This window comes from Sabethes cyaneus, chromosome 3, assembly GCF_943734655.1.
Source record: "Sabethes cyaneus chromosome 3, idSabCyanKW18_F2, whole genome shotgun sequence".
Taxonomy (NCBI): Eukaryota; Metazoa; Arthropoda; class Insecta; order Diptera; family Culicidae; genus Sabethes; species Sabethes cyaneus.
The window spans coordinates 82,960,781-82,985,405 of record NC_071355.1 but is presented as its reverse complement, the minus strand read 5'-3'; the positions used below and the strand labels follow the sequence as shown (position 1 = coordinate 82,985,405).

General features: G+C 40.2%; 3 protein-coding genes across 3 annotated transcripts; 1 reads left to right on the top strand and 2 right to left on the bottom strand.

The window, feature by feature from the left end:
- Positions 1-6,600: 6,600 nt before the first annotated feature.
- Positions 6,601-8,329, top strand: LOC128739798 (putative gustatory receptor 28b). Its single transcript, XM_053835301.1, has 6 exons — positions 6,601-6,749; positions 7,222-7,287; positions 7,351-7,693; positions 7,987-8,055; positions 8,111-8,197; positions 8,261-8,329. The coding sequence occupies exons 1-6, from the start codon at positions 6,601-6,603 to the stop codon at positions 8,327-8,329; spliced, it is 783 nt and encodes a 260-aa protein (XP_053691276.1).
- Positions 8,330-11,793: 3,464 nt separating this feature from the next.
- LOC128742786 (DNA replication licensing factor Mcm3) lies at positions 11,794-14,748 on the bottom strand. Its single transcript, XM_053839241.1, has 3 exons — positions 14,582-14,748; positions 13,233-14,522; positions 11,794-13,163 (listed from the first exon to the last, which is right to left on the bottom strand). Exons 1-3 carry the CDS (start codon positions 14,645-14,647, stop codon positions 12,054-12,056), a joined length of 2,466 nt encoding a protein of 821 aa, XP_053695216.1. The 5' UTR covers positions 14,648-14,748; the 3' UTR covers positions 11,794-12,053.
- Positions 14,749-16,669: 1,921 nt separating this feature from the next.
- Positions 16,670-18,160, bottom strand: LOC128742443 (ER membrane protein complex subunit 2-like). Its single transcript, XM_053838810.1, has 4 exons — positions 17,968-18,160; positions 17,347-17,912; positions 17,195-17,290; positions 16,670-17,124 (listed from the first exon to the last, which is right to left on the bottom strand). Exons 1-4 carry the CDS (start codon positions 17,999-18,001, stop codon positions 16,909-16,911), a joined length of 912 nt encoding a protein of 303 aa, XP_053694785.1. The 5' UTR covers positions 18,002-18,160; the 3' UTR covers positions 16,670-16,908.
- Positions 18,161-24,625: the final 6,465 nt, after the last annotated feature.

Below are 24,625 nucleotides of genomic sequence, written 5' to 3'. Positions count from 1 at the left end.
TTAAGCATTTTTCCTGAAAGTTTCTTAAAATACCTAATAACTTATGAATTATACCTACAAAAATGAATTTCTGTCTGTCTGTTTGTCGGTATGTTCCTTATAGAATCGAGACCTACTGAACCGATCGGCGTGAAAATTTGCATGTAGCGATTTTTGGAGCCGGGGAAGGTTCTTATGATGGTTAGAGACCCCTCCGCCCTCTAAGAGGGGGGGGGGGGGAGCTCCCTTACAAATGAAATACAAATTTCCTCATAACTCGAGAACTAATCAATCAAATGGAACAAAATTTGGCATGTGGGGGTTTTCGGAGACAAGAATTTTTTTTGATGAATTAGCACCCCTCCCCTGTTTAGGAGGGGGGGCTCCCATACAACTTACTTACTTACTTACTTATTTAATCAGGCTCCAGGCCGTGGTTTCCTCTGCTGCACGAAGAAGTCGTCTCCATTCTACTCGGTCCATGGCCGCAATTCGCCAGCCACGTAGTCTACGTAGGGTCCGCAGGTCGTCTTCCACTTGATCGATCCATCTTGCTCGCTGCGCGCCCCGCCGTCTCGTTCCAGTCGGATCGTTATTGAGAACTTTTTTAACCGGGCAGTCGTCCGACATCCTCACGACATGCACAGCCCATCGCAGGCGACCGATTTTTGCGGTGTGAGCGATGGGTGGTTCCCTGAGCAGCTGATGCAATTCATGGTTCATTCGCCTCCTCCACGTTCCGTCTTCCATCTGCACTCCGCCGTAGATGGTGCGCAACACCTTCCGTTCGAAAACACTAAGGGCGCGTTGGTCCTCCACGAGCATAGTCCATGTCTCATGGCCGTAAAGGACTACCGGTCTAATCAGCGTCTTGTAGATTGTTAACTTCGTGCGGTGGCGAATTTTGTTCGATCGCAGCGTCCTACGGAGTCCAAAGTAGGCACGATTTCCTGCCATAATGCGTCTTTGTATTTCTCTGCTGGTGTCGTTATCTGCGGTAACCAGTGAGCCCAGATACACGAACTCTTCTACCACCTCGATGTCATCACCGTCTAAATGAATCCGGGGAGGGAGGTCAGCATTCACTTCTTTAGAACCTCTTCCTTTCATGTATTTTGTTTTCGATACATTAATGACAAGTCCTATCCGTTTGGCTTCAGCTTTCAGTCCGATGTACGTTTCCGCCATCTTCTCAAAGGTACGTGTAATGATGTCAACGTCGTCAGCGAAACCAAGAAGCTGGACGGACTTCGTGAATATCGTGCCACTCGTGTCTATACCTGCTCTTCTTATCACACCCTCCAAAGCGATGTTAAACAGCAAACATGAAAGCCCATCACCTTGCCGTAACCCTCTTCGAGATCCAAAGGGACTCGAGACTGCCCCTGATACTCGAACAACACACATTACTCGATCCATCGTCGCCTTGACCAATCGCGTTAGTTTATCCGGAAATCCGTAGTAGTGCATAATCTGCCATAGCTGATCTCGATCGATCGTGTCGTACGCCGATTTGAAGTCGATGAATAAATGATGCGTGGGCACGTTGTATTCGCGACATTTCTGCAACACTTGCCGAAGCGCGAAAAACTGGTCCGTGGTGGCACGGGCACCCATGAATCCCGCTTGATATTGCCCCACGAACTCCTTTGCAAATGGTGATAGTCGACGACATAAAAGTTGGGAGAGTACCTTGTAGGCGGCGTTCAACAGTGTGATTGCGCGGTAATTGCAACAATCCAACTTGTCGCCCTTTTTGTAGATCGGACACACGATGCCTTCCGTCCACTCCTCCGGTAGTAGCTCATCCTCCCAAATCTTGACAATGACCCAGTGCAGCGCTCTAGCCAGTGCGTCACCACCGTATTTCAGCAGCTCGCCGGGTAGCTGATCAGCCCCAGCCGCTTTATTGTTCTTCAGCCGACCGATCTCTTCTGCTACCTCCTGGGGGTCAGGGGCTGGTATTCTGTCATCTTCTGCACGTGCTCCAAGATTTATTACCATATCGTCACCTCCATGTTCAGCTACATCGCTGTTAAGGTGCTCGTCGTAATACTGCTTCCACCTCACGTTCGTTCGTGAGAAGATTACCGTCTGAGTCTCGACACATATCGGCCTGCGGCACATGGCCTTTGCGCGAACGGTTTAACTTCTCGTAGAACCTCCGTTTATCGTTAGCACGGTACAGTTCTTCCATCGCCTCGCGATCCCGATCTTCCTGTTGGCGCTTTTTCCTCCGGAAGACCGAGTTTTGCCTGTTCCGTGCTTGTTTATATCGATCCACATTCGCCCTCGTACGGTGTTGCAGCATCCTCGCACGTGCTGCATTCTTCTCCTGCACTAATTACTCGCATTCACCGTCGAACCAATCGTTTCTTCGGTTCGGATTTATTGTACCTAGTGCCGCTAGAGCAGTGCTACCGATGGCGGTCTTAATGCCTTTCCAACCATCTTCAAGAGTTGCTGCGCCAAGTTGCTCTTCCGTTGGTAGCGCTGCTTCCAGCTGCCGCGCGTATTCCTAGGCAACTCCGGTGACTCGTAGCTGCTCGATGTTGGGTCGCGACGTACGACTTCGACGCGTGTTATGCACCGTCGAGAGTTTTGAGCGCATGCAGACTGCAACTAGGAAATGATCCGAATCTATATTCGCACTGCGGTAGGTGCGAACGTTTATAACATAAGAGAAGAATTTACCGTCAATTAGAATATGGTCAATTTGGTTTTCTATTCGTTGGTCTGGTGATCTCCAGGTGGCCTTGTGGATATCTTTGCGGGGGAAGAAGGTACTTCGGACTACCATTCCGCGGGAAGCTGCAAAATTGACGCATCGTTGGCCGTTATCGTTCGTTGCGGCATGCAGGCTGTTTGGCCCGATTACCGGTCTTTATATAGCTTCCCGTCCTACCTGCGCGTTCATGTCACCGACGACGATTTTCACGTCCCGTCGCGGACAGCCATCATACACCTGCTCCAGCTGCGCGTAGACCGCCTCCTTCTCGTCATCGGCTCTCCCTTCGTGTGGGCAATGCACATTGATGATACTGTAATTGAAGAAACGGCCCTTAATCCTCAACTTGCACATCCTTGCGTTGATCGGTTGCCAACCAATCACACGCTGGCGCATCTTTCCCAGTACTATAAAGCCGGTTCCCAGCTCGTTGGTGGTGCCACAGCTCTAGTAGAAAGTAGCCGCTCGATGCCCGCTTTTCCATACCTTCTGTCCTGTCCAGCAAAGTTCCTGCAGTGCTACGACTTCGAAGTTTCGGGGATGTAATTCATCATATATTATCCTATCGCAACCCGGGAAGCCGAGCGATTTGCAATTCCATGTCCCGAGTTTCCAATCGTAGTCCTTATTTCGTCGCGTGGGTCGACGCCGATTGTTCCGATCCCTATTTTCTTCTTCGTTGTTGGTAACTTTTAGTTTTCCAGGGCGGCTTGTTGAGCCTGCCCCTAACCCCCTGTCTTGCTGGAGGAGTCCCTGCTGGCATAAGGACGAGTATAATAATCAGCCGCCCCTAACATGGAGAACAGACGCTGTTTGAGCCGCACCTCCTTGGTGAACAAACGCTCGTGTTTGACGAAGCATTTCCTCTACCGCCATGCTATGGTTACCGCGCCAGTATTCGCGTCGCACCTCCTCACTTCGCTATTGTCAGATTGACCACATTGCCCAGGCTACGTCGCATTTGGTATCATATGACTCGTGGAGGCGTGAGGCGGGAGCTTGTGAGGACCAGAGCTGTGTTTGACGCTCCTTCCAGGTTGTCAACTCACCATTTGGCTCCCATACAAATGAAATACAAATTTGGCATGGGAGAGTTCTAGAAGGCAGAAATTTTTTCTATGAGGAATTAGGACCCCTCCCCTCTTTAAGAGGAGGGGCTCCCATACAAATGAAATACAAATTTCCTCATAACTCGAGAACTAATCAAGCAAATAGAACCAAATTTGGATTGTGGAGGTTTTAGGAGGCAGAAATTTTTTCTATGGCGAATTTTGAGGGTGGTTCCCATACAAATGAAATACAAATTACCTCATATCTCGAAAACTAATTTGACACGTGGGAGTTTTTGGAGGCAAGAATTTTTTCTATGGTGAATTACGATCCCTCCCCTATTTAGGAGAGGGAGGGCTCTTTTACAAATGAAATACACATTTCCTCATAATTCGAGAAGTAATCAAGCAAATAGAACCCTATTTGGCATGTGGGGGTTTCTAGAGGCAGGATTTTTTTCTATGGTGCAGTATGACCCCTCCCCACTTTAAAAGGGTGGGCTCCCATATAAATGAATTACAAATTTCCTCATAACTCGAGAACTAATCAAGCAAATGGAACCAAATTTGGCATGTGCGGGATTTTGGGGCATGAATTTATTTTGTGATGGTTTGAGACCCTTCACCCCTGTGGTAGGGAGATAAAGACTCTCATACAAATAAGACAAATTTTTGCGTAACTCAAAAAACTAATCGAACTCGAGAAATTTTAGACTCTTACATAAAACATTAGTCAATATTAAGACCCGACAAGGGTCAGCTAGTAAATAATAATTCCATTCCAAGGCAAAATGATGAATTTCAGGACGAGTCTCAAATTTACAGGAACGGGTATACAGTCACTCCACAGTTATGGATCTACTAAGGCGTATTTCACGCTAAATTATAGAATAAAAAAATTAACTTAAATGTCACCTTAGCTCTGATAGGAAAAATACGAAGCTAATTGTATAAGCTTTCAAGATAATTAACTGTTTTGGTTGAATAATAATCGTAAAACCACAATTTAAGCAGTTATTCTACCTCTGTCTAACCCACAACTATGGATCAGTGCAATTAATGGTCACAGTTATGGATAAAAGCGTTACATATTATGAATCAACGGAAGCAATTAAATCAAGTTCGAAAGATTTTTGCTGTGAATAGCAATAAACGCAATATCAGTTACTTTGCTGCAGTTACAGGACAACGGGAATCCGGAACCGGTTCCCATAGAGGGGCATTTCAGCATCAGTAAAATACGTCATGTCGCATATCAAAAAACATCAGCACTTCACAAAATAGCGATTGGGAACCGTCTCATGTTTCTCAGAGGTCATATGGCCGCAGGGAGATTTTGTTCTCTGATCCAAGCACGGTATGGATTTCGAATAAATTTGTCCAGCACATAAAATGGGCCTATGGCCTCTAAGAGACATGAAATGGTCAACAATCGCTATATTATGAAGTGCTGATGATTTTTGATATGCGATATAACATATTTTACTGATGCTGAAATATCCTTCTATGGAAACCGGTTCCGGTTTCTCAGTGTCCCTCCGGATCCAGATAACGCGCACCATGGATTGTAACTGCAGCAAAGTAACTGATATGACCACAGTCGATGATTTGTTAAAGACAATCAGCATGTTTCCTACAAATGTCAAATATTTAGCAACATTATGTAAAAAGGCCATGTCGCGGTCCCCCAAGGAACATCGGAATACTTCAGGAACTATGTGACAGATGGCCATGATTCGGAGATATTATGAAAATAGAAAAGATTTTCGGAAAAATTCCCAAATTTGGTGAAAAATATTGAAAGATAAAAAAATTACGCCTATTTGAGTAAATTTTCGGGTGCTAAAAATGATGTAGGTTAAAAGAGTAAATTAAAAACTTCACGTTTTTAAGTTCCATGCCTTGACCAAAAAAAACGTCAGCCAACGGACAATTTTCGTTACTTTTTTATAAATTATCAACAACTTCCTTTACAATTTCCTTTTCCTTTTAGAGAGAAGTAGAGTTTTTATTGATTCATAATAGTGGAAATATACATTATTCCCCACAATTATGGATCATATATATTTCGCTTGATGTCCTAGTTTTTTGTGAAATAACTAGATATATTGCGGTATTTTCTGTTGAATACTAATTGAATCTAATAAAAACTTTCATTGTTATGGGTTTCGTGGTTGACAATCAACCAAAAAACACCTTATGAAAATGGAGCTCTTTCTTGGCGATGAAATCGCCAACACGATGCGCGATGAAATCGAACCGCAAAAGACTTCATCAAACAAATCGACCTCTCAAGCAACACATGGTGAAGTTAACAAGTAAACCACTGTTTAAAAGAGTGTATAAACAATTAAACTACACATAAAAAATAGTTGCAATCAAGTTGAATGATTAATTTTGCTTTAACAGAGTTTTTAAATCAATGTTGATCCATAACTGTGGATTATCTACAATTGTGGAGTGACTGTACAACACTTAAAAAATTGAAGCGCCTGTAAATTTCAGTAGTACTTTTTCTGTGAAATTGGTATTGCAATTTCAACTAATTTAAAAATTATAAATTAAAAGTTATAAACCATGTCACTTGCAATTAAAATAATTACTACTGAGAACATCAAAAACATTGTTTTCGTTTAATTGTGTTCCATAATTCAACTGTGACATATCATTCATTTTAATAAATTGCAGATCATAAATTTAATATTACGTTTCATAGTTAGCAATTATTCTAATGCATATCAGAAATTAATATCCTACCGTTCGATGCATCCGTGATGGGATGAATAACTTTTCGGGCTAGTTGGTGTCAGTCTTCGAGGAGACTTGTGCTTCAGCGCTAACGCAATGTCAGCGTTTCTCGCGAACCTTCGTCGACACGACACTTTCTTCGACGTACTCTGGGTTGGACATTGGTTTAGTAACCGGTTCGGGCTATCCCCCTTGGTGTACCGGAAGTCCGGAACAGTTCCCACTTACAAACGGATTCCATATTCGTTCGTTGTCGCAGCACTACTGCAACTGGCGATTTTTTTTCTGAATCTGCATTTTGATTTTGCAAAAAGTCAATCAAAATCGGTCATCTCGCGTAATGGCATGCGTTATTCAGTGTTAATATCAACTTTTTTCTTGTTCGGCACAACGATTTTAAACGCTATTCATCGTAAAAAAGCAATGGAATTGTTAATGGAAATTCATAACTTTGATATAAAAGTATTTAATTTCAGTATTTTTCTTTTTCGTGTATTTTTAACAGTACTTTATTCAGCTTCAATTTTTAGGCCATAGAAATAATTTGAAACGTCAAAATCGTTGGTTCAACACAGTAGTGATTACAAATGGTACATTGCTGTTTGGTATTCTTATAATAGCTGGTTTTTTAACATATCATGCAGTAGGATCCGTACTAGCATTCGTTGCAGCCTATTGTAGTGTTAGCTTTACTAATATTATGATAACAACTATCAGTGGACAGCACTACATAGTGCAGTATTCGATACAGTATCGCTTCAAGGAGCTAAACAGGTATCTTTGGTATGTATGATTATCATTTCGAGCAAATCATCCAAGCTAACTGCTAAATACTCCGATTGTTAGTGAACTACTACCAACCGAAATGGAGCATTCTAATAATTTCCGACTTTTTTATGTGTCGAAGAATCGAACCTATCTACTAATCCATGTGACAGAAATGGCTGATCTGTACCACAGCCTAGTAGAATTAATCGATAAATATAATGAAAATTTCGGTTTACAACTGTTGATGACTCACTTGGGGTCGACATGTGTTACCATTTTTAGCGGGTTTACGATGTATCGCGCGTTAGTTGACAAGAATCGTGAAACTATTTACATGGGAATCAACAACTTGTGCTGGAGCATTTATTACTCCATTTATCAACTGTTAAGCACAATACTCGGAGAAATGGTTCGTTCGGAGGTAAGACCCAATCAGAATCATTATTATCGACAGGACAACCATCAACAATCCAAATTTTAGTCAACGTAACTCATCGTGATCGTTCGTTCGTATTTATTTTATAAAACTAACAGTAACGAAACATTTATTAACCCTTTGAACTGCAACTACTTTGGTAAATTCAAACATGTTCAATAACCGAGTTCTAGGTACTGAGATTTCTCCACATTTTAATTTAAATTTTTAAAAGTAAATACATTGTCAATCAATTTTTCTCATCCTTAAATGTAATTGAGACATCTATTTCTTTACAGTCGAAAAAAATGGGAAAACTTCTCCACAAGTCAATTGAACTGATAAATGATGAAGAAATTCGAGACAAGGTAAATGTCAGTAAACTAAAGCCACGTGTATATTATTTAATGTGAATGTTTTCAGTTACTCCATTTCTCCAACCAAATTTATCAAAGAACGTCGATTATCTCTTGCAAGTGGTTCGATTTCGATAATGCTTTAATCTTTTCGGTGCATATATTTATGAGCAGTAGATTTTTTTCCTAATGTATGCTAATTGTTACTTCTTTTCAGACAATGGGTGCTATCACTACCTATCTAGTAATTTTGATACAATTCGATGTAACATCTCAGCAAAACTAACCAAATGCTAGTTGAAGTTATTGTTAGTTGAAGTGTGATTGATCACCGGTGTCTCAGAAAAAGTTATATGATACATTTCAAATCAAATTTCGAAAAAAAGTCTCTTAAAAGAATCTCTCAGATTTTGATCACGCAAGGAAATAAGCATTGTAAGTGAATAACCAAATAAACAAACATAACTTGATTAAGAATAATTTCAATCTATCACAAAACTTAGCCGTATAAAAAGGCTGAACAAAGGTTAAGTAAACGTTTTAAAGAACATCTACTTGACGTGGTTATATTGATAGCAGGTAAAGCAATACATCGTCGTTTCAAATGATCACAGTGCGATTTTAACTCAACGCAAAAAAAACTAATAATGCAGGAAGGGATGAAGGGACGGTAGGGGAAAGTAATGAAAATTTTTTGGAATGAAAGGGAAAGAGCTGAAAGGTGAGGGGGGTTAGACTTAGAACCTTTTTAATGGATCGTGTTGTTTATGAATTATATAAATTACGTTGTATGATATGTTTCTGTTTCTGTTTCTGTTTGCAGCACAAGGTGGGGCAGTTAGAGCCAAGTCTGTCCAGGGCTGAGATAAGGTGGTTGTGATAATGTTAAAAGAATCCGTGCGGATTACGCTAGCTCCATAATGTATTGGTGATTATGGATTAATGGGCGGAAGAAGAGTGACAGAACTTGGCTTGATATAATTGTGTGCTTGGTTAATATAGCATAAGATGGCTTGTACTTATCTTGTTTTCTCCTTCCTTTGTTTGTTTCCTCATCTTGTTCGTAGTCAATCTTAAACCTGAAGCAGGCTCCACGCCGGCCGTCCTCTCCATCGTTGTCACCAGTGTGGTCATCTGTGGCTGGTCTCTTGCCTCCCCTCACGGCAACATTATTGTTGCCGTGAGAAGAAGCGATAGAGATCAGGCAGAAAAGAAAAGAAAAGAAAAGAGGAATTTTTTAGTCAACATGTTGATTGCAATTTTCAAGTTAGTAATATCACGAGAATTCTATGTCTGTCCATCACCTATGCTACTACCGACTAACTACTCGCTAGGCTGGACGCTACTCATCTTCCAAATACCCATGTCATCACGATTGACCCAGCGCTGTTCCACAACCTATGCTCATTAAAAACCACAGCCGCCTCTTTATCTACCATCTTTGCAGTATTGTAGCTGATGGCGTAAATTTTCGAATATTTTGTGCGGAATATTATTCAAGAGCAATATTATCGCTCAGAACTATCGAAAAACTACTTGAACTTCCGAAAAATAGAGCAGATGCGATGTAATGGGGACTGGTACTCGCTCGTATTATTCCCGGTGGCATTAATTGCATATTTGTAGCGGTAGTCAACCGATTTGTCGGTATGCTCTTCAGACCGTGGTCAATTGAAATGATTCTGTAACTAAGAAGGGATGAGGTGGATCAAAAAGAACTTCACTTGGAGATATGTATATATGCCGTGTTAGGTCTTAAGTGCAAGCTGTCACTAAAGCAAGACTTAATAAGATGTTAACAACGTTGATAATTCTGTGAGGATGGTATTGAATCGAAAAATAAATCCTCATACCACGGCCATATATTATGTACTATGACCCCATTTTAGGAAGTGGAAATGATTGAGGACAGCCCTTCGCTATCGCTTGAATCAGCCAGAGAATCGAATACCTGTTTTTACTTGAAGAAGTTTTGACTCTAAAAAGATTTAGTTAGAAATGGAATTTCAGTTGAAGTCTGCCAGCATTGGGCAATGGACAGAACAAGATATATATCGAGGCTATAAATCTTTTCGAGTGATCCACTAAGTCCGACCGCGACGACAGCCGCAAGAATGGAGAGGAGCAGGCCGCCGGTGAGTTGCCACCGTTCGACTTGATGGACTCTCCGACAGAGGCTCATCAGCATTAGGAAGGCCCTTGGGAGACAAACAGCGTCATACATGATCATTTTATGTTGTTAGTTGAATACCGTTAACGCGGTTAGTCACAAGACATGCAAATCATTCTAATAAAGGAGGGAAAGAAAAAAAAAAAAAAAAAAAAAAAAAAATTATAATTACATCCAAAACAATACAATAGAGGTGACAGTAACAGCAACGATAGCAATATTAGTAATAATAATTAGTAATAATAGCATAGGAAACTGATACAGGAAACACATCTACTGACTATAACTTCCTGCCCATTAATAATTGTAATGTGGCAGCATAGGTATAAGAAGAATTTCCGACTCATCATAGAACACTCAAACATATATTCATTCGTACCTATACACCCATGCACACTCATACATGCATACACATGTATACATGTACGTGTGTGTATATTTTTCAGTGCTGTGCTGTCCATAATCGCATAACAGCCACAAATTCTATGGCAATCTCATAGAAAATGTCTCGATTACGCAAATAAAGACATCACATCATTTTTGAACACTCGTTCGTTCTAACTAGCGATACATTTTAATTTTCATGAGTAAGTCAAAATCTCATGAATAGTGGGTAGGATTTGGTTTCAGTTTTCTAGAGAAATTTCTGTGCATACCAGCAATTCATCTAGGGAACCGATTAAGCCCTCCCGGTGCTTCGGCCCAAACGGATTGAATTTAAAATCAAATCCGTTCGATTTCGCTCCATTCCGCTTTACGAGACACATGCTACACATAAAGCTAAATTATGCAATACTACATACTACACATATATCCAACTTAAACTATAAACATTCTACATGCGGAACTAAGAATTTTTAGGTCGTTTGGCCGAAGTACGCGTCAAACCACCTACCCATGGGAGGGATAAATTACGTTGTATGATATGTTACATACTTAACTTATTTAAGTGGCTCGCCGTCTAAGACAAAGCCTGTTGAACAAGGTTTCTCCAGTTAACTCGTTTGTGGTCTATCGCTCTCCAATTCTTCGGACACCGAGTACTCTCGGTCAGATCTCACTCTACCTGGTCCAACCATCTTGTTCGCTGCGATCCTGGTAGTCTTGTTTCTACCGGATTTGGGGCAATACCTGAGTCGATTCGAGGCATAGACCTATTAACTACTGCAATATCTGTCTGTGAAGTAGTCAAATGCCAAACGTTAGGTGGGAAAGTATTTTTTAGCTTTTCCAAATATGTCCCAAAAGGTCTTGCGCCAAGTGGTGAAGTATTAAAATGCTTGAGAAAATTCTAACGCATTAATTGCGTTCGATACCGGTCCCCAGTGTGGGTCTGTCTCGCATAATAACATATGATGCTATACGAGTTTTTTTTTCGGACGAAAATTACAAAGTGGTGATACTAGGCCGTATGAATAAAACAGTTTGCTTTGCTTTTTCCGTTTAAATCGTATGGGAGCATTTGCTCCAACTCTTTTATTCATACGGCCTACTATCGAACGGTAACGTTGGGTAATTGAATGTAGAATAATAACTCAAGCAGATATTGTTTAATGGATTTATAGGCAAATAGCATAAAACTTAAGAAAAGTTGACATGACAAAGAGCAAGATCGAATCTCTGTTTCTTGTACGAAATGACATGCGAATAAATTTCCTTAAATGCAAAAATAATCATTCTACGATGTCATTCGACTGTTTACCAAAAGGGAAAACATCAAATTTGCACAGAAAACATATTCAATGGCTGCTGTTATTTATAGTTGAAGTAAAATATTATTCATGAACAAAAATAGGTACACACATTCAATTTTAGGGAAACGTACGGGTACGGCACAGTCCTAGATCAAAAAGACAATATCATCATGCATCATGATTTGATTATCGTCGGTCATCCTTGCGATAGCAGCCCTTACTTCACCCTGACTGAACGCCTCTGTTCCACTGCTTTCGTCAATACTCTTTGTCAGCCGAGCCAGGGCAATGGATTGTTCACGTGCCTGGCGGAAGGCTTGATGCACTCCCTGTTTAAATAGTTTGAAGCGGTCTTCTGAAATTACTTCAACTTCTGAATCCGTTTCCATCGGCATCGTAGAAGCAGCTTCGCTTGGGCGGGAAGCTACTGCCGAAATAGAAGCACGTTTTGTTAAATCACCAGCATCCGGTACGGTTGAAACCAGCTCTTCCGTATCTGATTCGTCCTGATCTTCAACGCGGGTACGCTTTGCACGACGACTGGCGCGAGTGCTCTGACTGCTGACAGTTTCCTGTTCATCAACATCCTCATTTTGCTCCTCTTCCTCATCCTCGGAACCATCCTCCGTTCGTTTCCTCTTCTTTTTCTCTTTTTCTAGAACCTTCTTAAAGTAAGCAAACTGGATCAACTCTATAGCCGCTTGGGCATCTTTTTCTGCCACGGTTCGTGCCATACGTGCCTTAGCGTGGGCAGTTGACAGACGAATGAGCGTCTCCAGTGTACGAGCTGTGACTGGCTGCGTTCGTGCAACGTCCGAATCCATCAGGTCTTGTGACCGCAAACGAGAGTATTCATTTGAAATGAGTTCACAAGCCGCCTCCGTCAACTTCGGCTTTAAACATTTCGCAATATGTATGTATTTGCGCATGAATTCCATCGACAAAATCTGATCCGTACGCTTACGTGTACTTCCGTGCAATAGTGGATCGTACTTTTCGTACATTGGCGTTTCCTTATCATCACGGGTTTCAGGATTAATGGTAGACAACATGTCTACTGCGCTAATTCCCATCGGAAGAACATCTCCATCTTGCTCTTTAGGATTCCGATAGCGATGCATTCGTACAACGTGATCCGAAATCATTCGATCGTGATCGCTGTCGATTACGTCAAGCATAACAAACAACAAATCAAAACGGGAAAGCAGTGAATCTTGCAATCCAATGTTTTCCATGGGTGTTTTGTACTGGTCGTACTGCAAGATGTAAAATAATCTTCTTAGATAGGAACATAAAAACATTCAAAATGATTACTCAAATCTTACCCTTCCATACACAGGATTGGCTGCCGCTAGAACCGAGCATCTAGCATTAAGAGCAGCGTGGATGCCGGCCTTCGAAATGGTAACTCTACCTTGTTCCATCACTTCGTGTATGGCTGTCCGATCAATGTCACTCATCTTATCAAACTCGTCAATACAGACAACACCACGATCGGCTAGCACCATAGCGCCAGCTTCCAATCGTCGTTCTCCAGTTTCTTGATCCGTAGTAACAGCTGCTGTCAGACCAACACCGCTGGAACCTCGTCCAGTAGTTGTAATGGCACGAGGTGCCGTGTTCAATACGTAACGCAGCAACTGCGATTTGGCCACACTAGGATCACCAATTAGCAGGACGTTAACATCCCCTCGCAACCTAGTCCCGTTCGCTAAATTTTTTTCAATTCCACCCAGTAATAAGCACAAAATCGCCTTTTTAACGTATTCATGACCGTGGATCGATGGAGCCAAACTCTTAGATAAAAGTTCAAATATATCGTTATTCTTGGCCAATTTTTTACATAAATTAATTTCCTCTCTGGTAACATTGAGCGTACTTTCCTTATTCAGCTGCGACACGTTATTGGCGATCAAAATGGTTCGGAAAGTTCCAGTGGTATATCCGCCTTGCTTTCCAGGTAAACAGCGATAGTTACCCACAATCTGCACTCGATCACCAGGCTTACAGCGATCAACCAGATCATCGTCGCAAATCACGTCTACTGATCGGGGCAATTGCCCTGCAGGGGCTTTCTCGGGCATTTCCTGGATGCTTAATGTCTGGTGGTCCTTGTACACCGACAGGCCAAATTCCGTCTCCAGCGGATTGCCATCGTCATCTTTAGTTGGATAGACAGCACTGGAGGGAACTGCTTCAAATGAAGTTAAGTCAGTGTATCGGCGCTCCATTACCTTCTTGGTAGCATCGCAATAGTGTACACTTTTCACCACTTTTGGCCTAATGAGTGACACTTTAGTTACGATGCCTTCTACGCATACTAAATTTCCCAAATAACTTGAAGTGAGCGAACGGGGAGTGACATGCTTGTTACCGAAGCTGCCCTCAAAAGCAACGAAAAAATCCTCATGCGTTTTGGCATAACTAGGATCGACCGTCGAAACGTATTCCTTTAATGCACGCGAAAAAGCCAACTGCTCGTCGAAGGCACTATTCAACAGTGCCTGCGCACGCATCGGATTTTTCCGACGCAGGTCATTAACGTTTACTACAAGGCGTTTTGCATTGTCCGTTATCATTTTACGGACATGGTTTGTGTACGTCGCTTGATCCTCCTATAGGAATTAATAGTATTTAAAATCGCTCAAGATTGGAAAAAGGGCAAAGGCATTACCTCATCATCCAGGAAATCCAGATATTCCCTTTGTATATCACGAAGGCGCTGGTCTTCATCAGCCATATCTGCTGTTGCAATTACTCTTTATCAAACGTGTTAAAGTTGTTAAAAAAATTTATGTTGACTCACTGTCACTATAGGATTAGTTGAATTATAAACTGTTCTGCACAAAATTGAGGATAAAAACCTGCTAAATAATCCAGAACAAGATCGGTTCGAAATAGCAGAAGCAGAACTGCGATACACACAAGCACGAAATAGCGCGCGAAAACATCTGGCAGAAGCGCTGCCAGTCGACTGTAAAAATGTTAAAGTATAAAACCCTACAAAAGTACCTTTGTGGTGCTTTCGAGAAATCGGTTCGGAGGGGAGCCAAGGTAGCCCAAAAGAAAGGTAAAGAAATTTCCCACCCTTTCCTGTTGAACTGGTCGTAGCAATATTAAAAGGATTATCCACTGACGAACTGACATGCATGACACTTAAGGCCCAGACACAATGCATACGGATTTTACTACGTTGCGGCAATTTGACAGTTTTTCCATGGGTTTTCTGTCAAATTTCCGCAACGTAGTAAAATCCGTATGCATTGTGTCTGGGCCTTTAGAAGAAAATCCTTTAAAAACCATCGTCCTGCACATTTTACTTGCATACTAGCACCCTCTGTTATGCATGTTGCGGACAACGGGGTGGCACGCTAGAGTATCAGTGTAACGAACATCTATTTTCATTCCGCTTTCACCAAAACTGGATAAACTGTTGTCGTATTTTCACTCATTCTACAGAAAAATATCATATGATGTATAATATATTACAAAACCGCAAGAATATTCAGCAAATTGTACTAAATTGCATAAATAATCGTAAACTGCCATCATTTGGTACAGCCAGCAGCAAGTTTTGTTACCCGATTTCGATTTAACATTGCTTTAGGGTGAACAGGCCATTTTACGGGTGCCAGTACCAGTGATGTCGGTTACGCACCAAATATGTGGAAGATGACAAACCTTGCCATCCTGTTGGTTGCGGAGTAGCTTGCGTTTGCAGGGGTTTATGCTGTAGGGTTTTGTACATTTGAATGGTTTTATACTGAAATCCCAAAGCAACACTTGCGCGCCGCGGTGTGGCCATGTTGCGAAACATGCTTTTTTGAAAAATGAGTGGTTTTTTATTGGACGATGGAATTATCGCGAGTGTCTCGTCTGTTTGTCTGTGGATTATCCTTACCCTACACTCAAAAAAACTCGGCACGTCAAGTTTACGTGAAAACATAGGTAATTCTCATCCATCACACTTTTCATGTAACATTTACGTGAATTGTTGGTAACTCGCACTCATACTAACCAGTTTACGTGCGATTCCGGTAAGTTTTATTAATTTTCCCATTAAATAGTACATGAAGTTAACGTGAGTTGCTGTACAGAAGTTTACATGATTTTTCACGTGGACGCGACGTGTCGATTTTTTTGAGTGTATGATTATAAGAACTAAATAAATAAATAACAGCAACTCCGACTCGAAGATCCCCGAACTAATAGCGAACTCGTTTATTCAATCCGGGTTGGAACTGGATGAATTTTATCTGTCTGACAGGAGCAAATGAACACAAAAAACATCCGGTTCCAATCCGGATTGAATCAACAAATTCGCTATCAGCTTGCGCTGCAAAATGTACTGAACAAAGCATGCAGAGGAATTCCCTCATAGAATCGTCCTTTTTTCCTGCTGGGCTACTAGCGTAATAAGACGTGAATTGATAGACTGCGCCACTTGGCAAATCCACACAATGATGATGAGAGGGAAAATGATAGAAATTATCGATGTGCTTTGTCCTGGACATTTTAAATCTCGTTTTAAATATACTACTTGAATTGTAAAATGTAGTATAGTGGAGATCACTTCAACCTCGTCTAACCCCGGTTGTCCTCAACCACACATCCGACATAAATTTTCCAATAAACCAAGAGGAAATAAATCTCAGACCATCACTTGTTATCCACTTACTCGATCCTTGGAACCCATGGTCCCTTTTTGGATTTAGGTAAAACGGGTAAAACAGTACATTAGCACAAAAACAGTTTTATCAATTTGGACTACACAATTTATTCATCGAGAACTTAAATGCGTACTCTTACTTCATTTAATGCAATATACAGCAACTATTAAAATTCCATACCATTTCGAAGACCCTAAAGCGAAAAGTCACCACAGTATAATTAGCAACATCAGTAGGTGCTAGATATTGTAAGTGATAGGGATGAAAGCATGCATAAATTACGTAGTGGCCGATCACCTTCGAAAATTCGGCTTTGAAACTGTTCAGTTTGTCAATTTGCTTTGGCAATGTCTAAACCGCCAAAGGCCTGCTCTAAAGCGTTCATTTCAGATTTAGAATGCTTTTCTGACGATTCACCAATTTTAGCAGCCGGCAGCACAGAAGATATCGTTCTGTGCTGAATCTGGCCAATTGCCCATTGGGCCAGTTTTTGTACTTCCTTTCGCTTGCTGGTGGCGGCCTTCGAATTAGCAATATGTCCGCAGCACTACAAAAAAATAGATATATGCAATATTTTGAAAGGATTAGCCTGATAAGTTGAGAAAACAATCACTTACTAAGAAAAGTCCATACAAAGCACGGAGATTGTTTTGGTTAAGCTTTACTGCCTGACAGTAATATGATTTGGCTATTTCGATATTCTCGAGCCCGCCCTAAAACCAAATTACCGGTTACATATTATAATAGGAAGATGTATGTATTATATTACCATGGTATAACGAATATCGGCCAACCGCTGATGGATCAAATGGCTGTGCGGATTGTGCAAAAGTACTTCCTCCATGCAAAAAGCAGCTTTGGCGTACTCACCCTCTGCTAAGTACAAACTGCACAACTCGTGCCATCCCTCTTGGTCCGACATGAAACGTTTCATATAGTCGCACAATTCCCGAATAGCATCAGCTGTCCTGCCTTGGGCTTTAAAAATAGCTACTTTGCGCTTCCGGGGGGCTGCATTCGTTTCGTCCATCTTAATAATTATATCCAGGACATCCAGCGCATCGTCGTAACGCTCAAGCGCTTCCAATACCATGGCCTTATATTTTTGAATGCGTAAGCTACCTGGAAATTCAACGGTCAGTACCCGAATGCAGTCCTCCGCGGTTTCTATTCGATTGCAATCAAGGGCGGCTATCATCACTTGTTCCAGCACAAGGTGGCGTTCGTTTCCCAGTTTGTTCTGTTTGCCCGAGAGGATTGCATCCCATAATTGCATTACATCGTCACTTTTACGTTCGTTATCATCTCGCCACTTTCTGAACAGATTTCGTACATCTAAATGAGGAAATTGAAATTAAAACACATCCGGACAATGGAATCGATGACTTACCTGTCCAGCTCATCTCATCTATATTATACGACATTTTTTCTACTATATTAGTATGATGATTGCGTTGCTCTTATGTTAATGTTGATAAATCATTAATTTATTTAAATTAAACTAATTGAAAAGATTAGAATGTGAAAACTTTTCACACTTTTCTCACGATATTTTTTAAGCTGCCTTCTTAATAAACGTCAGTGTCACCAACGTCCGTGTCACCCCATGACAGTGCTGCCAGATTATTTAAAAAAAAATCGCAACAAAAACGCTGTATATGAATATTTACTTTGACAACTCTGTTTGGCAGCGTCCTGATTTTTTTTTTTTTTTTGGTTTGAGTGGTGATGGCCCGAGGAGCGATGCCTCATATTCGCCAGTGACCGTAGCGTTTTAGTGACGTCTAGTCGTTAAACAACGATATGTCCCATATCCAGAAATTGAAGAATTTCCTTCAGCTTGCTGATGTGTAATTCGCTCGTGTTGTTCTTTAGCAATTCCGATATGTTTTTAAAATTTCCCCAGTCGAAGTGGTTTCTGACATGTGTATATTTAATACAACGTAATAGTGCATGTTCTGTAGTATTTTTTTCACCACAAAGTTCGCATTCTTCAAAGTTTTCTATTTGCATTTTAGAGAGCCAGTAGTGTGAGTAATCGTGTCCTGCTACAATTCTGTTGAGTTTCCTGGTTTCTTCTCCGTTGAAGCTTGTGAACCAAAACCAAGGTTTTATAGGAAAGTGCTCAAACAGTTGATGGAATTTTGTTCCCTTGTTGTTTTCACGTGTATATTTATTGTACCACAAATCTGTGGCCGAATATAGTTGTTGCTTAAGCAGTCGTATCATGTCTTGCCATAATAGTTTGTTTGAAATCATGGCTAAGCTATTTACTCCGTTCTTTGCAAGAGAATCTGCTTTTTCGTTTCCGCTCAAGCCTACGTGACCCGGAATCCATTGAAGAACCGTACCAGTTGATTGTAGGTAGTTACATATTTCACCGGTTAATCTATCCCATCTCTTATTTGAATGGTGCGACTTTAGTAACTTGCAGGCTGCTAGTGAATCCGTTAGAATTACAGTTCTTTCTGGCTCAAGTTGTTCTACTTCTTTAAGTGCTTCCCGAATGGCTAAAAGTTCTGCAGTCATGATGCATGAGTCTTGCTCGAGCCTCATACTAACGCTGACATTGTTGTCTTCCTCGTAGATGCCGATTCCACATCCTGCTTCAGACCTGGAAGCATCTGTATATACTTTTCTCCAAAGCTGAAATTTAGTGTTTATATATGCATTGCATATATTCCTCATAACTATGGTATTCATTTTTTTCTTGTTTATTGGATAGTCCTCTATCTGAGTTATTATTTCAATGGCCTTAGGGTTTTCTATTTGTATGTTTTCGTAAACTTTGGTGACCTCCACACTATTTTCGATATAGACCCATTCCATATAGGAATAGTTTTTTTCTTCCTGTTTGTTTTCCAAATCTAATTGTAGGAGTTGGTGGCAAATTTGATCACCTTGCTTGAAGTGGCGCATTATTTTCTTTTTTGTGTGATAATATCTTTTTAATTCCAAAGGTTCCTCATTGGCCAGAGCGGCCAACGTGTTTATTGGTGTCGTCCTAGTGCATCCTGTGGCTATTCTCTGACATTGTCTATGTGTTATTTCTAGTGTTTGCTTGTATGTATTTGATGTTTTTCCGTAGATGGAACTAGCGTAGGCAAGATAGTTGCCATACAAGGCTTTGTGAAATAAGACCATAACTTTGGGCGTGGCACCTTTTTTATGCTGCTAATTATTTTGAGCATATTTTGTCGGTGTTTTACATTGTCTCTGAGTTCTCTAACCTGGGTACCAAAGGCCAGATTCCGGTCCATATAGATACCAAGATACTTATGGTATCGCACACATTCAATTTGCTCACCCTGTATGTGTAACCCTACATCTGTTGCTTTGTGGTGGAATAGTATCACTTTAGTTTTGTCGGTATTTACCTTTAACCCCAATTTAGTGCTACATTCTGTGAATGAGTCAATTGCTTGTTGAGCCTTGGATTTAGCTTCTGATAACGTTTTTGCTTTTATAATTTTTAGGAAGTCGTCGGCGAATTGGATAGTTGTTACACTATTTCCTGTACCATCGGTGTAGTGGAGTTGGCAGGTATATATATTGAATAGAGTCGGTGAGAGCACATCACCCTGGGGCAGTCCTGACGAAGATGTTTTTTGAAGCGTTCCTTGTTCTGTATGTAGTAACAGAATTCTGTTGTTCAAGAAGTTATGAATCCATGTGACTATATCATCTGGTAGATTCATTTCTCGCAATATAGTTATTAAGGTTGTTGTATTCACTGTATTAAAAGCATTTGAGAAGTCGAAGAAAATTCCGATACAAAACTGTTTTTCACGCTTCGCCTGCATAATATGATTAGTGGCATAATTTAAACAATCTTCTGTAGATTTTCCTTGACGGAAACCAAAGGATAGTTCTGGTAAGAATTGGTGGTTTTGCAAGTGCTTACATATCTTTTCGAGAACAGCTGTGTTCATCGCTTTAGTTATCGTGGGTAAACACGATATTGGTCTATAAGATTTGACATTGTTTGGGTCCTTATTCGGTTTAAGAATTGGAACGACTTTGATTTTCTTCAGGCTGTCCGGGAGATTTCCTTCACTGTAGAAACTGTTAAGTTCATCGACTATTTTTTTCTTGACCGTTGTACTGAGATTTCGTAACATTTCGTAAGTGATCTTGTCTGGCCCTGGCGCTGAGTTTGCTTTTTTACTGCACACAATGGTATTCCATTTTTCCATTGTAAGGAGTTGACTTTGGGGGGTTGAATCCACTCTTATTGGCTGTATGTTGCAGGAGTCTTCGAAATTATCGTCCATGAATTTCGTAGCGATCTGTTTGTCGGTTGCTATTATATTGTTTTTGCTTTTATCCTCGCTGTTGTACTTTAATCTTCTAACCAATTGCCAATTTGCTCTGGTGTTAGTAGGATCTATATGTTTAGTAATCTCGGCGAGTTTATTTTTCATCAACTCCTTTTTCTTGCGTATAAATTTGGCTTCAGCCTTTTTCATTTCAATGAGATTGGCGATGTTTGCCAGTTCATTGAAATTTTTCCTGCAGTCTTTTTTGGTCTTATACAATTGTGTGAGCTCTTCGTTCCAGTAGTACTTGGGTTTATGTTTAGATAATCCAGCATTATTTTTAACAGAGATTTTTATTATTTCTTCCAGTGTGTTTATTGAATCGAAATCTTCACGATGAATACTTGCTACCTCTTCAAGAATTTTTTTCTTATTGTATACTACTCTTTGTGCTTTTGTTTTGATGTTGTCGATTTGTATTTCTAAGAGCATGTGACCAGAACCGCCTAGGCTATAGTCTAATACCTTCCAAAAGCAATCATTGAAAATATTTACGGTGCAAAGAGTCAAATCAATTGCACTTGGTTGACAATTTAATGTGGCGGGAATAAAAGTTTTGCTTCCGTCATTCAAGATTAGATTCGATTGGATTAACATTTCGTAAATCAATTTTCCTTTACCGTTGCACAGTGGGGCGACTCCATACAAACGCTGGTCAAGCAAAAAAATCTCTTTAAATCAAGGATAATATGTGGTTCTTAAGTAATTTTGGGGTGCTGAGCCCGAATTTCAGGTTTATTTTGCATTAGAACGTATATTTTTTGTGTTAGGGAGAATTTTCCACTATTTTTCAAGTATTTTTTTAAGTATAATGAGGTATAAGAAATGAGGGTCATTTGGAAAACTATTGCAGATGGATTTTTGTAGAATAAAACATTATATAAAACTATTCAAAGCAAGTATGAGCTTTAATAATCAACACAAAATCCATATAAGTTAATATTAATCAAAAATCAAAACTTTTCCCCTTATTAGTTTTCTTAATCTTCTTTATCTCCATCTTTTTCTTTTTCTTTTTCTTCTTCTTCTTCTTCTTCTTCTTCTTCTTCTTCTTCTTCTCCTCCTTCTGCAGAATCACTAGTTTCACGTTTCGTCTTCAATAGTAATATAGCGTTCTCAGAAAGATTTTCCTGATTACATTTTTTCGTTTCGAAGAAGCTATAAGCTTTATCCGGAGAAATAAGAAGACGAATAATTCTATCACGATTTATTTTTTCACACTTATTTTTGCATGTAAAATATTGTCTTATAAGGCAATAACCTTATTTTCGTGAGGGTCAATACCGGTGCAGTGGCTAGCATTCACGCCTCTTACACCGACGACCGTGGTTCCATTCCCAACCCCGCAGAAGTCACGAATGACCCGAGTTGTTAAAGTGACTATAATTAAACAAAGAAACTTATTTTTGTGCTTCTTCTGTCATTCGTCCTATCAGCAATATTGTTGTCTAGATTCATTTATGACCGCGAATTCAAATTCTTTGCATTGCAGTGGACGTATTATATGAGGACTATACCCTGACGTAAAGGTTTTTGGTATACAAACAATAAGTTTCGAATTTTTCTGAAATAATGTGTTTAAGAACTTGCTGTAAGAAAATTTCTCAACCTTTTAATTAATTTCATATCAATACCCGTGATTTCAGAACTAATACCAGGATTGGCATAAGATCTTCGAGCTGAATTTCCGTCATTACTATCGCTGTATCCTCAAGATTTCCTCCAGCCTCTAAAATCTGGTAAATATGCAATATGGACCATACATTCGAAGCAGCCTATCCAACAATGTAAAGCAGATATCCCATAATTAAGATATCCACCGTTTACTTTGAGTGTTTGCATTTTGTCTATATTGTTGAATTCTGATATAGTAGCCTTACAAGCGTAACATTTGTGCTCTGCGCTACTCTGCGCTAAATGAGACTATATCCATTTGAAAGCCAATATTTTACGCTAACTTTTACCGGTAGTGTCAATAGTGGCGAAGCTTGGCTTCAAAACTTTTAAGCGTGTTTTACGCGAAAATATGGCACTTTTTTAATGAAAATTAAAATTGTGGCATACTATGATAAAATTACTGCATACTCAATTAGTGGGCTTTATTCAGCACTATTTTTTGAAGAGCTTTTCCTTAGACGCCGTTGAAATCCGAGCTACCATTAGGCCTCTAGCATGTTTTGAAATATTGGGTTATTTTTCAAAAAAACGCTAAAACATGCTGAGATAGCATACTTTCGAGATTCATAGAAAATTCAAATTTTATCATATTGATCTAAAACTTTGAATTTGAACACTTCAATAGTATAGAATCACAGGAAAAATACAACGGAGAGTCGAAATGAACTTTCATTTTTTGGCTGCTGGCCAGCGATTCCCCACTGTGCGTTGTCGTTCCTGCAACCCCAGGTGGTATTGTGAGCGTTGAAATCTCCGCCAATAATTACGTTTGTTAGTGATTTGGTTTCGCTTAAAAGTATGGATAATCTTGATTCTAGTTCGGGTGTGCTTATTCTCGGATTTATATACACAGATATAAGGCTAAGTTCATTAGAAGGGATATAGATGCCAATCACTTCAAAATTATCGTTTGTTGTAAGCTGCAATAATGAATAATTATACAAGTCACGAAGGTATATACCTACCCCTCCTGCTGTTCGGTTCTGTCTGGTTTTTAGAATTTTATGGAATCCTGAAATGTTTACCGAGTGTAAACTATCATCATTTAACCATATCTCTGCTAAGATTGCTGCATCGTATTTATTTTCATGTAGTTCATGCGTCAACTCTGTCTTGTTTTTGCCGAGGCTCTGTATATTATTCTGTAGAATTCGAAACTTGCCCATCGTTAGTTGTATTCGTATTGGTACCTGTTGCGAGCCCCAGAGTTTGTCCCGCGTAAACTAGTATGTCTTTCAATACAGCATGTCCATTTTCATGATTACCAGTAAGTACATTTGATAGTCCGTTGACGATTGTAGACATAGCGTGTGTTAGCTGTTCCTTTTGATACGTGGTTTTTTTCATTTGCTCTTCCCATCTTTGTCGAAGCTCTAAATACCTTGAAACTGTAATATGTTGTACCTCTTCTGGCTCTGACGGTTTACGTTTTTTATTTTGTACTACCCGTTCCACATTTTCGTTATTCGCAACCTTATCATTATTGTCTGTCTTGTGTTCATTTTGTGTTTGTTTCGGTGTTTGTGATGGGTTTACATGGTTTTCCTTTCTATTTGTTTGTTTAGTTGGACGACTTTGGGTGTTTTGTTTGGCCTTGATAGCTTCTGCATAGCTTTCATACGGTGTCGGAAACGAGTCCATGTTTTGTAAGATGCTGTATCCGTTTGTTGTTTCTATTTTGCACTGTTGCATCGCTTCTTGATATGTAATGTTTTTCCTTGCCATTAATGTCTTTATATTTTTTTGTTTGTTACGTTCTGGACATGAATAGTCTGTTGTTTTGTGTTGCCCTTTGCAGTGCGCGCATTTCGTTTCATTGGCACAATCTCCTTCGTGTTTTTCTGAGCAATTTGAACACCTGGGTGTTGATGTCTTGCAATTTTTTGTTATATGACCATAGCGGAGACATTTTTCACATAGGACAACTCTAGTGATGAACGGGTCAACTCGAGTCAGTACCCTGAAAACTCTTATAATGTTAGGGAGGACATTATTTCTGAAAACAATGCCGACTTTTCTTGTGGGTATTTTGTCACCATCTGAATCTCTGCG